This window comes from Anguilla rostrata, chromosome 11, assembly GCF_018555375.3.
Source record: "Anguilla rostrata isolate EN2019 chromosome 11, ASM1855537v3, whole genome shotgun sequence".
Lineage (NCBI taxonomy): Eukaryota > Metazoa > Chordata > Actinopteri > Anguilliformes > Anguillidae > Anguilla > Anguilla rostrata.
Genome location: NC_057943.1, coordinates 15,166,118 through 15,182,534, shown reverse-complemented (window position 1 = coordinate 15,182,534; position 16,417 = coordinate 15,166,118). Strand labels below are relative to the sequence as shown.

At 42.4% G+C, this 16,417-nt stretch overlaps 2 protein-coding genes across 5 annotated transcripts in view; one reads left to right on the top strand and one right to left on the bottom strand.

Moving 5' to 3' along the window:
- LOC135234055 (sodium- and chloride-dependent creatine transporter 1-like) overlaps positions 1-11,937 on the top strand; it is a 32,130-nt gene extending 20,193 nt beyond the window's left edge. For 2 of the 4 annotated variants that reach the window (XM_064298177.1, XM_064298178.1), the window contains exon 14: positions 373-2,911. In XM_064298177.1, the coding sequence (XP_064154247.1) occupies positions 373-504 (132 nt within the window). In that variant the 3' untranslated portion in view covers positions 505-2,911. Of the gene's footprint in view, positions 1-372; positions 2,912-3,869 lie in introns of those variants that run through there. The other 2 variants (XR_010324014.1, XM_064298179.1) reach the window with 2 other exon arrangements.
- LOC135234054 (solute carrier family 26 member 6-like) lies at positions 2,903-16,355 on the bottom strand. The gene is made up of 19 exons (XM_064298176.1): positions 15,815-16,355; positions 13,364-13,503; positions 12,834-12,944; positions 12,443-12,615; positions 12,069-12,233; positions 10,970-11,122; positions 10,142-10,224; positions 9,570-9,717; positions 8,035-8,148; positions 7,835-7,912; positions 7,657-7,752; positions 7,084-7,190; positions 6,853-6,922; positions 6,565-6,657; positions 5,973-6,077; positions 5,375-5,668; positions 4,833-4,887; positions 4,323-4,468; positions 2,903-4,147 (listed from the first exon to the last, which is right to left on the bottom strand). The coding sequence occupies exons 1-19, from the start codon at positions 15,967-15,969 to the stop codon at positions 4,121-4,123; spliced, it is 2,313 nt and encodes a 770-aa protein (XP_064154246.1). The 5' UTR covers positions 15,970-16,355; the 3' UTR covers positions 2,903-4,120.
- Between the last annotated feature and the right edge of the window lie 62 nt (positions 16,356-16,417).

Here is a 16,417-nt window from a genome sequence, read left to right as displayed (position 1 = left end):
GCTGTGTGAGAGAGTGTACTGTGTGTGTGTGTGTGAGAGAGAGAGACAGTGCTGTGTGTGTGTGTGTGTGTGTGTGTGTGTGTGAGGGAGAGTGCTCTGTGTGAATGAGAGAGCTGTGTGTGTGTGTGTGTGTGTGTGTGTGTGTGAGAGAGAGACAGAGTGTGCTGTGTCTGTGAGAGAGTGTGCCATGTGTGTGTCTGTGTGGTGTGTGTGAGTGCTATGTGTGGTGTGTGTGTGTGTGTGTGTGTTAGAGAGAGAGTGTACTGTGTGTGAGAGTGTGCTGTGTGTGTGGTGTGTGTGAGTGTGTGTGTGAGAGACAGTGTGTGCTGTGTGTGTTATCTGCTGCTGACTGGCCTGCCTGTCTCTGCACAGCGCTGGCAGCACCTCACCACCCCGGTGTGGGGGAGACATCACCTGGAGTACCTGGCACCAGAGTCAGAGGCCAAGCTCCTGCCCCCACCTGGGCTGAGCAAGACCACCCTGCTGTTCGAGAGTGTCATCTGACCTGCCTGTCAGAGCAGAGCCCCGCCCCCCTCCACCCTTTCTGTCTCTTCTTTAAGTCCACGCTCCTCTCTCTATATTTCAGTGTCTCTGATTTCCACTAAGAGACACACATGAACTTTTTTAACAGCAGTCACACACTCATACTCACACACACGCATACACACACACACACAAATACACACACTCTCGCAAACACACACACAAATACACACACTCTCGCAAACACACACACAGATACACACACTCTCACACAGACACGCACGCACACACACGCACACACACACACACACTTTCACTCATCCTGAGCCCTTCAATACACCAAAGAAGTGGTTGGAGAAGAACACACACACAATCAGCGCAGGCTCACACCAGCATGTCTCTCGCCGCGTCCGCGTTCCCCCTCGTGCCGTGCCCCTGTGCTGCCGTGTGCCGTCTGTCTCACTGTGGTACCGTGATGGTGTCGTGATGTAGAGTACAGTAGCGTTATCGTGCCCAGTCTCTCTCTCTCTCTCTGCTTTGTGTCTGTGTGTCTGTCGTCCCTGCCCTGCTCTGACTCTGCAGAGTTTGGCAGCTGTTCAGCAGCCTTTCAGTGTGAGAGGGGAGCAGCTCTGGTTTCATCATGAACTCTCCTTGCCCAGAAATTCTATCTGACAATCAGAAAGTGATTAATACTAACACTATTAATGAAAAAAATTGCTGTAAAACTTACTGGAAATTTACTGTAATTTGACTGTGATTTGCAAAAGGGCAAGCATCTACTCTTGATCGAGCCCCGGTTTTATTGAAATGACAAAACGTGCGTGAAACCAGAATGCCCCTGCTCTTAGTACACTGTTTCAGCATCTCTTAGGGAAATGAGCTTAATTTGGTTTGGAAAGGACCCGTGTTTGTCTCACATCCATATAAGTGCTGGGATGATGTGTCTGTGTCTGCACGTGAGAATGCAAGTGTGTGAGTATGTCTCAGTGCCATGTTAACGTGCATCTTGACTGATAGTTGCTTGTGTTGTGTGTGTGTGTGCGTGCATGTGTGATGTGATGTGAGTATGCGTGTGTGTGCACTTATGTGTGTGTGTTTTTGCGCACGTATGTGTGTGATGTGTGTGTGCGTGTGCACGTATGTGTGTTTTTGCGCACGTATGTATGTGTGTGCGCATGCATATGATGTGTGTGCGTGTGTGCACGTGTGTGTGTTTTTGCGCATGCATGTATGTATGTGTGTGTGTGTGTGTGTGTGTGTGTGTGTGTGTGTGAGAGTGTATAAACCGAGCAGTGTCCTATCCCATTCTCCATGAGACCTGCAGATCTCTGGCTGAGCAGGTGTTTGGTCTGCAGCTGTGAATCCAGTCCTCTGCTGGTCAGAGAAGTGTGGCCCCTATGCCCCCCATCCCAAGGGCCTGATCTCAGTTCTGTCCACCCCCACATGCACAGCACCTCTAATGAGAACCCAGCTGCCACATAAAATCCTCATAACACTAATCAGAGGTTGTGAGAGTTATGAATGAGGACTCGGTTTCAGCCATGCAATGGTCAAAACAATGGAGACCGTTTTGTCACAGTTGGGGAGGAGCTTGTCTGCCGAGCTATCATGTGAGCATTTTGGCCAATCACAGTCATCCATTACAAGACCACTGTGTTACATTCCTGCTGAAACCAGTCATCTTACATCTTTGCTTCTCACTGGACGTGTGACATTTTCACATATTGTTGGCCTGCTGTCAGGTTTTAAAGCCTGTATTTAAAAGGCTACATTTTAAATATCTTTGTTTTTAGAGAATGTGATTGACTTGCTTTTGCACTCCTTTAAAGGCTTATGCATTACATTGTCTTAAAAGTGAAATTTCAGGTAGCTGCCGTCACTCTTATGTTTGTTACATGCAGTCCCACATAGGGCCATAAATGCCATAAACGGAGTTTGACACATTGGCTGTCAGTGGGGTCACATTATTACCACTCCTGTCACTCTTGAGCACCTGTTCAGGGTCTTCATAGTCATTCAAGTGTTTACTACTGTGACAACGGGGCAGCCCTGTTGCTACCCAGCTAAAGCCAAGTTAATCTCACCCCTCAGTGTGTGAGCGCATGTAAGTGAGGGAGACAGTCAGCAACTGCCATCTGATCTGCAAATCACAGCCCTGTCCTGAACCTGCTCCGCCAGCTAACTTTCCGCCATTTTCTCTCCTTGCTGTCTAACTGTGTGTTGTTAGATGTCCTATACCCCTCTCCAAAAACACAACCGAATTTGAGTTCACTTCAGTGTCAGTATTCTGTGGGCTTGTAAACCAGTGTTAATATTGTGGAACGAGTTTCTTTATATCCACGTTGCTGATGAGAGCTGGAGAAGGGAGGAGGAAGTTTATGGAAATGCCAAGCAAAAAGCAATAAAAGATGCAAGGATGTTAACTGTCTGCCATGTGATCGTTGTTTTTATTCAAATGCTTTGCCTGTAAATGTATTAAATATACTGTACATGTCTGCTACATATTACACATATATACATGTAGCACCATACTTAACTATAAGAACACCCTACCATCTTGAGATTTTGCTCAGTGGAGAAAAGTACAATTGAAAATGTATGTCGGTGAGGCCACTTGATAGCAGGATTGTTTATGGAAACAGTCAAGTGAGACGTGTGTATACATTGTCGGTTGTAATTAATAAAAAACCATAAATGTAGCTTCAAATTGGTCTACCAATGAAAGCAGGTTGTTAACACAGTAAGGCTATCAAAAAATAATGCAGTTGAAGTTAAACTCTACCCTTCCGACTTGAACAGCAGAGCCCAGCCCTGTGTGTTTAGCCACTGGACCTCTGGGTGTAGACAGTCTAACTTAGCAGACCCGTAACAATATTAGATTTCCATTTAAAGGGGGAGGGTGTGGAGGGGCTGCAGTGTGGACACAACTCACAGGAGGAATGACAGGCCTAGAAGAAGAGGTGGAACTGACAGCTAATATATAACCCCAACCCCCATGCAGCAGAGAGAATATCCCTGAGGAGGTGGTGGTGGGCTCATTAAATGACCGAGGGACAGCTTGTCTTGCCTATAGATTTTCTTGTTTGTTTGATTTACATCAAAAAGAATTAGTTATTTTTTTGTTGTTGTTTTCAGACATTGTCTAACATCAGGGGAAATCATTTCACAATGAGTTAATATAACACGAGAGTATCAGTGTATAATGTAAGAACTGTCCACACAAGTACAAGTTCATGTACAAAACTCCAGGTCTGAGACTTTGCAGTACACTTCGTCACACTCCACTTTGTTCAGCTTCCTGTCTGTGACCCTCATTCCAGCATTCCTGCACTGCTCTGTCCATTTAGCAGTGCCAGTGTCTGCTTCATTTCTGCTCTCCTCCCCAGGCTCCTGCTCTTTCTCCATTAAATGTAAATATACACTGGATGGAGGTGACGTGTTCCGGCTGCCTCTGCAGTGGAAAAAACAGTTGCTATAGCAACTGCAGCCCTTGTTACTATGGAAACCCAGTGTCGTATTGAGTTGGCCGAGCTGTGCATCACCATCACAGTGGAAACGAAGGGAAGGAGGAGTGATGAAGGAAATGAGGGTGGTGAAGATGGTGGAGGGGATGAAGGGAGCTGGCCCCCTCTTCAGGTTACAGGTGGGTACTGCAGGTCATATCCTGCAATGACAGTTCCATAACCATAGTCAGACAAGATGGCAGGAGAATTCTTGTGTGTTTCCATTCACAGTAGCTCTAAAGCTCAATTTCACTGATTGTGTGTGCAATGCAATGCATGTAAATATTTAGTAAGTGTGTGGTATTAGTGTATTGTAATTGGAGAAGAACAGCTCACCAATGCACAGTCATAGCAGGGTGCAGTTGATGCTCCTTGCTTGCTGAGGCAGTACAGTACAGCGTCATGCACAGTGGCAAAGAGGTGGCCCTTGGTGATAGAGTGGCTGAACAACTCCCCACGTTCCAACTGTTCCACTACACAGGCTAGACAAGAGAGTGAGAAGTGCACAGTTAGACACACTTAGTCACAGACACCCAGAAACAACCAGCACACACACACACACCAGTAGAGTTTTCAACAAGGAGTTTTTTGTCTCAAGCTAAATTTGGCACAGATTCTTATTTGGGGAAGTATTTATACATTTGTTTACATGTCCATGTTGGACTGAAACTGGTCCTGTTTCCCAGTGAAATGCGCTGAGGTGAAACGCAGTTTACCACTTTATTCAAATATACTGAATAAAACCTTGCCAGGAAAATTTTATTTTGACTTATCATAAACAGTACAAATGGAAACAGCTTTCTTGCTCATGGTATGAAGCAAGAGACACACAAGTTCCACACTCACCCTGACAGCCTGCCAGATACACATCCACATCAATCTCTGCAAAGTCCAGGAATATCTGCATGTCAACAGGGAGACAGCAAGGTCAATATTGCAAAACACAGCACAAGGACACGGCACATTCTTCCGCCTCTATTATTGTTCTGCATTTTTCATTCTCTTCTCTTGCCTTCCGCTCTTCGCTGTGTCTTCTCCCCATCCCCTTTCCCCCTTTCTCACGCACATCACTCTATGTCTTCCTTCATTCTTCTCAGGCCACTGAACTTTCAGCTTGGTTTTTGCAGAAGAGAGCTTGGTTTGACAAAAGTATTTATAGGACTTAAGAAATGTAAGATGAGGAATAATATTTCTGAAGTTCAGTAAGGACCAAAGTTATAAAATAACTATAGAATATATGTCCTACCCCCTCTCTATCCCATACCCTCTCTGTCCAAAACCGTCTCTCTGCCCTATGCTCTTTCCATACCCTGTAACCCTCTCTCTGTCCAATATCCTCTCTCTGTCCCAAGCCTTTTTCTTTTTACCCCATAAATTCTTCTACTCACATTTCTCAGCGTTTTGATGCCCACTGTGTCGATGAAGCTGGCCGTGGAGAGGTCCAGGATGATGGAGTGGATCTCTGTGGTGCTCTTTCCCATGGAGCACAGGGACAGCTCCCTGCTTAAGGTGTCCCCACAGCTGGAGGCCTGGGTGCCAGTGGTGTCAGCCTCCAGCGCTGAAGGTGTGTCAGGTGCTGCCCCGTTCTGCTTCCCCCAGGTCCCGTTCTTCTCTTTCCAGCGGCCCGTGGCCTCCTCTACCGAAAAGACCGCCTCGCTGCTGTCACCTGCTTGGACCCCATTCTGAGTGACAGGGGAGACGGGACAAGGTCACATTCTAAAACTTGCTGTCTATGGCGATTTGCAAGTTTGTATACCAATGGCAAGTATGTACAGGTTTGTGCATGTTAGAACCGGCAAGTGCATGTGTTTAGAGGTATGTACATGTGTGAACAGGGATGTATAGGGGTTCGTGGGTATATAAATGTGCAAGCAGTTTTTATAGTGGTTTGCAGATGTCTCAATGTGTTCACAGGTGATTACAAATGTATACAGGTGTGTGCATGTGACAGTTTATAGTTTACAGATAAGCTGAATGTTGGATCACCTTGGCCTCTCTCTTGGCTCTCTTTTTCTCTCTCTTCTCCAGGCGTTTCTGTTTAGCCAACAGCTTTTTCTTCTGAGTCAGCAGCTTTCTAATGTCGATTCCAGTCTGAGGACAGAGAAGACAGTTTGCATTAAGTGGTTATACCTTGACTCTCTTGCCATACTCTGCTGACTTTTGAAGAGTTAACATGTTTTAATCCATATTTACCGGTTATGTAAAAGTATGTATTCTGTCCTATTCAACATTGCTTGTTGTCTTCTATACAATAAGGGATGACTGAGTAACCAATAGACACCAGTATCACAGGCCTTGAGCATAAAAATAAACAGGAACATGCAGCTGGGTGGTGGGAACTCACTTTACTTTTTTACCCAATGAGGTGGTCGTCCTTGGTACTGGCACAAGCATGCTTGCACAATCTTTCTTAAAGGGTTTAAAGGAATTGTTCCCAAAGACAAAGCAGTGTAGAGGTGCAGCGAGACAACATTGTGGACTGTCTGGTCATGGGGTCATGTTTACCTAAACCTCTGTAGTAAAAGCATACTCCTTAGACATGTTCACAAGGATATTGGCAGAGAAAATAGATGCTAACCTTCTCTTGTAGGGCTTCCAGGTAGAGCTCAGCATTGGCAAAGTACACTGTGGTGGACGAACGAAAGATGGTGATGCCTGGAACTTTTCTTGCCTGCAGTCACGAAAGGAAAATTGGAAATTCCTTTAGCACCTACAAACCCTCAACATCTTACCCCTGCCCTCTAGAGAGCCACCCTCTTTTCCTCTCCATACTTCTCCACTCCTCCCTTTTCCTTTCCTCTCATCTCCTTTCTCTCTTCTCTTCTCTCCTCTTTTCTCATCAGTGTCTGCCCTGCTTCTGCCTTACCTCTTCATAGGTCTCCATATCAAGATAGATCCCTGTGCCAGGCACCTGCCCCAGGACTGAGTATCTAGGCCTGAGAGAGAGAGAGAGAGAGGAGTGGGGGGGTGAATGTGAGATAGAAGAGGAGACATGTAGTTTCACCTGTAATGAATAGCAAGAGACATTTAGATTTACTAGAGAGAAAGAGAGAAGGAGGGAGAGAGAGAGTGAGAGAAGCTGGGTTTGAAGCCTCACAGCTGTGTTCTGAAGATAACAGTCAGCAGGGCGAAGGCGATGGAGGCAGCCAGGCCCAGGTCCAGGTTGAGCAGTAGTGTGGCGACTAGGGTGACCAGCCACACCAACTGGGGACATAAGGGAGAAAAAAGCACAAGCACATAAATTTATAAAAATAAAAATAAAATAAAAATATATTTTTTTAATTAGTTTTGCAATTATAAATGCTATTTTAATGATATAAGGCATAAATGCAGGTTATACTGATTGTGAACATTTTTTGGAGCAGCAAAAAATTTTTTTTTTTTTTTAAATAACACCATGGTTGCTATTTTCACCCTTGTAAGACTAGCTGTATTTAAGTGGGTCAGGTGTTTCTTGGTGAAGACTGAACGCAGCACCAAGATATGCATAAATAGCATAAAATACTTGACGGTGGCAATAATGAGAAAAATAAAGATCTTTTGAATATGTTGCAGAGGCATCCACACAAAGATACTTAAGTAATAATAATAATAATAATAATAATAATAATAATAATAGCATGCCAACAAACATTTTAATGATAAATCACATGCTATTCTCACTGCTCACCAGATCAATCCTATTTCTTTTCCACAGTACAGGGATGTCCAGAAACTGCTTGAACATACCCTTTAGGTTGACAAAGACAATTGTGGCCAGGACTGCCTAGAAGAAGAAAAAAAAGTGGTTATTCAGTGAAAATTGCCATTGTTAGACATTTCAGAAGCCATCCTAATGGAGCACATACCTTGGGTAGCTCCTCAAACAATGCGCCCAGCTTCAGTACAGTGATCAAAACTATCACTGAAGATATAACCCCTGCCACCTGGTGGTGCCACAAACCCACATGTTAGACACATTACACACATGACGGTTGACACATTAACACCTTTCACCTCAAAATGTATCATCTGTGCCTCCAAATAACAGCCTGTGTGTGTGGCTCACCTGCGTCTTACCCCCGGTGGTCTCCTGCACCAGGCTACGGGACATGGAGGAGGTGACGCAGTAGCACTGGAAGAACCCTCCCACTGTGTTACTGAGACCGAGAGCCACGAGCTCCTGAAACAGGGTGCAATATGGGATAGGTCATATACTGGGGTCCCATTCACTGGGCACAAAAGTAAAGCATTTCAGTGTCTCAGAGAGTCGTAAAATATCTCTGAATCTCTGCGTCTCAGTACTGGGGTTTGCGGAACATGTACAGAAAACACTGAAAGTTACTTGTTGCAATCAATGATCACTACATTTTTATTATTTTTGTTTTTGCTTATTAAGTGAAATCTTGCATGCTTACAGTAAAAGCCAGTCATTATTTTAGCTTTCAGTTGATTCATTGAACATTGGGCAAATTCAATGAGTAAAATATGAAAAAAATGTGTTTCCATGTGTGTTCTTCAGCTGCTGTATAATTTACAGATGGCTCAGCACATTTAGAGCCCGTATCAACACGTTCTCAACTAAACCGAATGTGACATTTCATCCATTAACAATTTAGTATTAAAGCTTTTAAAGCGACCTCCTTTCCAGCCAATTTTCATTTAGGGCAAGGTGTTAAATGACTCCATCCTGAAGGGTGGATTTTACTAGCAACTGACAACAGGGTGACAGCATTACAGTTCAACTACGGCAGCTGCTATAGAACGTATTGTACACATTCCAAGGTCAGTGCTGTGTTCATTGCCTGTTGTCCTAATCAATCAATACCGATACATTTGTGTTTGAAAGAAAGGCGGGGGAGGGGGGGCATGGTGCCTGTGCACAAGTACAAATGGACAAATGTATGCGTAAATGGTCACAAAAACCATTCTCTCAATAGAAACGTTTTGCTTGACATGCATTAAATTTAAAATTACGCATGTACGTTATATTTGTTTATGGGGAAATGTGCTGGTTATCTGATAAAGGGGCATAAGCCATTGGGCCGTGTGGTGTATTCAGGAGGGCAGAGGGCGAATGAAGGTGTGCAGCTGACAAAGGTTTGGCAAACTAGTGTAGGAAAGTCTTATTAGGACAAGAGGAGCACAAAAGGATGAGATTTGGAAACATTTGCAACATAATGGCAGTGATACAGAAAGATCCTCTGTTTATTGTAATGAATTAGTGATAGCACTGTCTTTATTGATTTTGTCTAACCTTCGACCTCCCTCTCCATCCGACTCTCAGGCACTTTGCAGAACTCACATTATAAATAGCATCTAAATTTTCTCCCCTTCAGTGGTATCTCCTACATTAGTTAATGTGATTGTGGACCTTTTAAGACTGGTGAATAAAAATTCTTTCCCGTGTAGAATGCATATAGCATGCCTATTGGGTACAGTGATCTACAGTAAGGAGGAAAGTGTTCCATGTCAATTTAACTCTCAGTTTATATGAGTTCTATGGGGATGTGAAAAAATGTAAAATAAACGCTGTCACAGTAGATTTTACACTGAAAATGACATATTTGTGCAAAAATTATTGTGCAAAAGTGGGATACACACCTGGTTACTGTCGACCTTGTATCCGTGTTTGAGGGCAAATGTCTTGCCCAGAGAGATGTTGATGGCATAACCCACAACAGCCATGGCGAAAGCGTCTCCAATTACTTCCGTGAAAATGCTGATGTCTGGAGTCGTGGGAGGATTCAGCCTGAGTTTAGGGAGTGGTGTGGCGAGGTTGTTTGGCAGAAGTTCAACAACAGATCAAAAGATGCACAAGAGACATTGCATCACATAGTAAACGGTACAACACATCATAACTGTAACTGTTTACTGTTCATTTTTTGGACCGGTCTTTGCTTTGCTCCAATTTATGGTTACAGGTCCTGACATCGCAACAGCAGAACCAGAAGACTATGAGCTGGAAATTCCATATGTGGTCATCTGACACATCATAATGTTGCAAATGGAAAATTGAGTTCTTTATGTGTATGAATATTCTCCCCATTGTATCCCCATACTACATCTCAATAACTCAATAATTTCCAGAATAATAATCATTCTCTCCAGCTGTTATGCTCTGGACCCAAATTATTCTGTGAGCTGAAGAAATGCACAAGGCTCGAAACACTCACCCACTGGGGATGTCTCCCACCACATCAATGCCATAGAGGGTATTGAGATCGGTGTAGTAAGAAATCAGAGTCCCAATCACAATCTGTTATGAAAATGAAGCAAAATGGGTACAAGCTTTTATTCAATGTGATATTGACTCTGGACAAAAGGTTAATTATGTACAGATAAATATGTACAGGTAAGGTATGCTTATAATCACACTATTCTATTAAATGTCTTACGAAATATCTATATATTTATGATGAAACATTCTTAAATAAATAATTTCCAGTTTCAATGTAGTCAGCTGTAAACTGTGTAGTTAGGCATTAGATATAAATGCAGGAATTGCACGCAAGTATCTTAAAGCCCGTTTAGTTCATGTTTGTGTGTCATACTGTTTTTTATGTAAACTCTCACCGTTATATTCATATTTTCATTTGCAATTCTGTCTATGTGTGTACACATCTGTTGTGGTTTATACTTCATTAGGTATGTGAATCATTCCAGTGGAGACAGTGACACCAATTGTTAAGAATAAGAGTGGAACAAATCTGACAATCATTTCCAAAAACCTCACCCATCAACCAATTAATCTCAAACCAGTGTTACTATTGATAGAGTCTTAACTGTGTAAAATAAACAGAACATGGTGGACTTTTACACTTAAATAGGTTTTTTTTTTTTTAAACTGCTCAAGATTTAAGAATGAGAGAGACAAATATTGAGGTCGACTGAGCTTGAGAGAACAAGAGTGAGAGACAGTGAAGAAAATGTGAAAGGGAAGAGTGAGAGAAATGATAGCAACAATACATAAGAAAGACTGCAAGAGAGAGACGTAGACTTACAACAATGAGCTCGATGGGGATGGGAAGAAGCAGTTTCCGGCTGTAGGCCGAGTTGAGCTCTTTAACCGTGATGAGAGCCACCATGGACACTAAACTCACCACCAGAGTGCCAACATTGGTCCCTGGCAGTCGGCAGATTACGTCTATTATCGTCTAGGAGAGGCAGAGAGAGTCAGGATGGTGTGGTTGGAATGGATAGTGATGTTGAAATTGTTTCCAGCATTTCCGTTTTGAAGTAACGTTCTATTTATAATTTCAAAAGAACTGAATGAGTGCGTGAAAGAGGAAATAAGCGAGGGAGGAAGAGATTAAATGAGAGGATGTGACCATATGGAGAAGCAATATATTTAAATATGGCCGGAAATTCAAAATCAATTTAAATATACAGTATAATATATGTATGAAATACATCAATTTACAACCTGTATTTAAATATATTTAAAGTACATGTATACAATTAACACTGTCTGTGTATATATTTCAAAATATTGCTATATTATTGTATTTAATTGTGTGCAGGTACATGGCAAAAAATGCCAGAGCATCCATTTCTGAATATTTCAATATATTTTCATAATATATGAAATATATGTAAATATATGCTGTTAAATATATTTTAAATACATATTATAAGTACATATATTAAAATATGCTTAGTTCTCATGCATTTCCACATATCATTTTTGCGCACATGTTTAACTGTTTAAGCAGGTACATGAGTGTGTAAATCTGTTTCTGTAGGCCTGGCCCACCCATTAAACAGCTGTACGCAACCGTACAGGGCGGTGATCCCCAGAGTTCAGTACAGTTCCCTAGTAAGCAGAACTGCAAAAAAAAAAAAAACTACTGTAAGTGTGTTGCTGCTTTCAGCGTTGTGCTGCTGCTTTCTGTTACTACCAGGAGGAGACCTCAATGTCAGTGTAAACCAGTCATCAGGCTTAATAAAATGAAAACTACCAATTGCCTTACAGCATTTTTAAAAATATGTGAAGTGCGAGTGACATAATGTTTACTATTAGAGAGCTAGCTCTAGCCTAGGCTAAAAATTATATTAAAAATGAAGAGACAAAAATAGGGACACACTATCAGTGGTACTGACCTTAATTAATGAAAGAGGTCCATCGAAACGCTGGGTTGTGACCCCAAACATATATTTAAGCTGTGAGGCGACCACATGCATTGCCGCTCCTGTGGTGTAACCTCGGACTAGTGGCTCCGACAGGTATGTCACCACAAATCCAAACCGCACCAATCCCAGGAGCACCTAGGATGAGACAAAATGTCAGTCCTCACTGGAAGGGGTGAGAAAGGACCCCTTTCAATCGGGTAAATAAATATGTTTAAAATAGGCCTTATAAACAAGTTATGTAGACCCTTTAGCTAATCACGTACTTTAAAAAAGTGCCATGAGATACCAGGATGTCTGACATAGCCGCACTAATGTCATCATAAATGTGTTTCTTTTGGACTTACCTGAAAAATCCCAGCCACAAGGGTTGTGGCGGCTGCCACTTCAACCCTGTAAGCATCCCTGGCCGTTGTGTTTACCTCCTGTGTACCATTGGTGCCGTTTATAATGAAGTTACTGTCTGGGGCTAAACGTTCTGTTACACCACCCACCATGACGCTGACCACTGCAAATGTGCCTGAAAACAGCCAAAGGGATGCAGAAACTAGGTCATGAATGCATAAAAATTTTAATAAGTTAATAAAATTCACAAAAAAATTGAATTGATTTCCATGGCAATTTAAGAGCATACCACTTACTATGTATGCAGAAAAAAATATTTTATACAAATCAATTTAATAAGTCTATTCCTATTTTGTTGTTATCTGTTAGCATAGAACTCTCTCCATTGCTCACCTACTGAAATGTGTCTGGAGGTCCCAAAGAAGAAATATACCAGGACAGGGTAGAAGGAGGTGTAGAGACCAAACACAGGGGGTACGGAGGCCAGAAGTGCATAGGCCATTCCTGCACAGGGGTGAGGGCACAACTGAATCATTCTGTCTGAATAAAATAACCACAGACAATCATCCTGTCCATAAAACATTATTCACCTTGTGGCTTAAAGGTCATAAAGCAAAGCAAGCATTTATTGATCAGCCTTGTGATTGTAGACTGTTTGATAGTACTCTTATTGGATAGCTAGGACCTCCAAGTAATTACTTTCCCTGGGTTTGCAGCAGCACAAGGACTGTCTCAGTGAACAATAGAGAAATAGGTAATTATAAATTTAAATTATAAATATATGAATCTTTCTGGTCTATCCATATGATCCCCCTATATGTGTTCGGTCCTTGTGATTGATATCTTTGGTCAACATTAATGGCATATCAGTGGAGAATGTCTAAGCTCAGAGTTCCTGACAGTCTCTGTGCGTTCAGGCTGACCCTGTGGCAGGTGCATGATGCCCACGCTGATGCCGGATATGAGGTCTCCCAAGGCGCAGTCTCTGATAGAGTACCGGGGCAGCCAGGAGAGCACTGGCAAGCAGCCCAGCACACTGCGCTTCAGCCTGGGCACGGAGCATCTGTGGACACAGATAGTCAGAGAGACTGAGATATATAGAGAGTCAGAGAGAGAGAGAGAGAGAGAGAGAGAGAGAGAGAGAGAGAGAGAGAGAGAGAGAGAGAGAGAGAGAGAGAGAGAGAGAGAGAGAGAGAGAGAGAGAGAGAGAGAGAGAGAGAGAGAGAGAGAGAGAGAGAGAGAGAGAGAGAGAAAACTGTGTGCGTCTGAGAGGTAGACAGGAGTGGAGAGGGAGGGAGTCAGATGCCCCATTACCTCTCTATTATCATTTAACTTATCTCTGACAATAGATACTGGGCTGGGCAGTGGAGGATGGGCTCTGTCTCTATACCAAGGTTCCTCTTGAGAGCTTTTACCCCACTTTTTTGAGTGTTTGAACAAGGGTTTGCCTAACTGCCTTTGTGATAGTACTTCTTCAAAAAGCACCATGCAAATAAAATGGAATTGAGTTGAATTGAACTGAGTCAGAAATGGGCAAAATGCTGACGTGAGAGAGCTGACCTGTTTTCTCTCTTTTCTTTTCTGCCACTCCATTCTGCCCTCATGTCCCGCAGTAAGGTTTGACTGGTAGTGACACACTGTATGGGGGTAATTATTCTCTAGGTCTGTTTCATGTACTGTGTTAACAGATCTGTGTATGTGTGTACTTCTGTTGCACACCTAATTGGCAAGGCCCAAAGGCATATTAATAACTTGATTGGTTGACTGTCTGAAAGAAACTGTTTAAAGATGGGCAACAATCACTGACCCAAAACATAATAAGACCGGTCAGAATAATATGACATGCGGAAATAGAAAGATATTTGCAATACTGCTTGCAAGGTTACACCCATTACTGATAGTAGCTATGTTATCACAATCCTTTATAATAAATCAAAATATTATTCATGTTTACTTAATCTTTTGCATTTGCTGTCTGTTTACACTTCTAAATGAATAATACCTGTTGTTTATGCAGTTTATGATGATGGGCTTAAGAAGCCTTTCTATTGATTGACTTTTTAAATTTGAATTTTAATATATTTACACTACTCTAGCTACAAATGTCACAATCAAAATCATCTTTGAAAATTTGATTGAAAAAATTGATCATTACAGTGAGCGAAATATGAGTTTTCCTGAGATTTTTGAGAACAGCAGTCATTTGTTCAAGAGGTGAGAGTGGCTTCGAAGTCAAAACATCCATCGCCACAGTTCCTCCTAAAATCGGAGGCACTTTGCAACGGGTGGTACATGTTGGAAATTCTGTCTCTCTCAATGGCGAAGGAATTCAAAGAATGTCAAGCGGACCTTGGGTTATCCAGGGTAACAGCTTGGCTCTCTCTGCGGTATCAATTATCAATTAGTTTTGTAGAGTACATACTCAGATGTATGTGCTATTTCTGGATACTTCTTTTTATAGAGAATGTATTGTCATGCCTAAAATAGAACAGTTCTAATATATCAATTAAGTGTTTATGATTTCTTCTCAGAACAACCCATAGTAACCTTTAAAGCTCCAATGAAACGCCAAAGTTGTGCAACAGCATGTGTATCTACTGAATTGCAAAGTGCTGGATGAGTGAGACACTTCCTGTGTTTTTTCTTTTTTTGTTAATTTTTTATCTGCGTTTCAAAGTTTTACAATGGCGTGTTTACAACGACACCAAGGCCCCTAGTCTGGAGAAATGTGAACTTTGTTCACTGGTCACCAAGGCTCATGGTGTTACAGCGGTACACCGCATATCTGTTAGCCATTGTAAGACACACGTTTCTGTCCTCAAGTTGGTTAAGTAACAATTTGCAATTCAACACTTTAAAATACGAGAAGCTTGTCTGCACATTGGCTATAATCCTAATATACGCAGTAATCCACATTTAATCTGCAAGTGCATCCACACTTCCATGGAAGATGCTGGCTAACAAAAGGGAACAGCTGTGTAGGTCATTTCCCAAATACAAGTCCTTTCAAATACTCCGGCACTGACAAGCTCTGTTCTGCCCTCTTATCGCACCTTTTAAATTAATCCCCATTTTTTCAGATTAATCTGGAGTCACTCATCATGCCTTTTGTGTCCTGCTTTACCACCTGTACACCGAGCGATAAACACTGCAGCTGAAGCGTGTACACTCCTTCTCATCACGTTTCTCATATCAGTTTCCACAGGGCCATAAGCATTATAGTAAATATTGCTGGCACAGGAACACATATAAAAGAACAGTGTACCAAGGCAAACATAATGTCCCAATGCAATGTAATTATATCACAGTCCCCTGTCTCTCCCTGTATGCCTCCATCCCACTCTCTCTTCTCACAGGACCCGTTTCTCTCCTACCTCAGTGAGTCTTTGAGGCGGTCGACCAGGACAGGCTTGTTTGAATGCAGCCGCTTGCGTGCCACCTCCTCCAGGCTGTGCTCATCCAGGACATCTCTCTCCACAACGTACTCTGCCGTTCTTTGCCTCACACGCCCACCGACCGGATTCAGCATCCCTCTGTTGTCAAAGGCAACAAGCTTGCCCTGTCTGTCTGAAGAATTCTGTGTTCAAGAATATTTACTCAAAGAGACTTTAAAAAAAAACAAAACAAAAAAAAAACAACAACAACAACTGTGTTCGTGCATGTAGTAAAAAAAAAATCCTGGAGATTAGAACCGGGAAAGCTTAGTAAACATATGCTCCTTCTAGAACAAAATGTATGTGCAAATTTGTCAGTCACGGCAAAGAAGACAGTTTATCTTGAGTTTGTCCCAAACACAAACTTTCGATCCTGTTTAGAGCCTTAGGTTATCAAGAAATGAGATACAAAGTCTACAACCAATCTATCACCAACGCAGTGCCTTGGCTTGTATTCTGTTTAGAGACTTGTATCTGTATGCTGTGGTCCTTAGGCAAGACCCCCCCACCCCCCTCTAGTTCCATTTATACATCTTGGGAAGG

What these genes read in the sequence shown, in the direction of transcription:
- LOC135234054 (XM_064298176.1), bottom strand. Translation starts at nt 15,969, where the DNA reads ATGCTGAATCCGGTCGGTGGGCGTGTGAGGCAAAGAACGGCAGAGTAC. An exon ending in CATCATGCACCTGCCACAGG is followed by an intron (nt 12,945 to 13,363) that starts GTCAGCCTGAAC and finishes ACCCCTGTGCAG; the next exon opens with GAATGGCCTATGCACTTCTG. An exon ending in TGTTTGAGGAGCTACCCAAG is followed by an intron (nt 7,753 to 7,834) that starts GTATGTGCTCCA and finishes TTCTTCTTCTAG; the next exon opens with GCAGTCCTGGCCACAATTGT.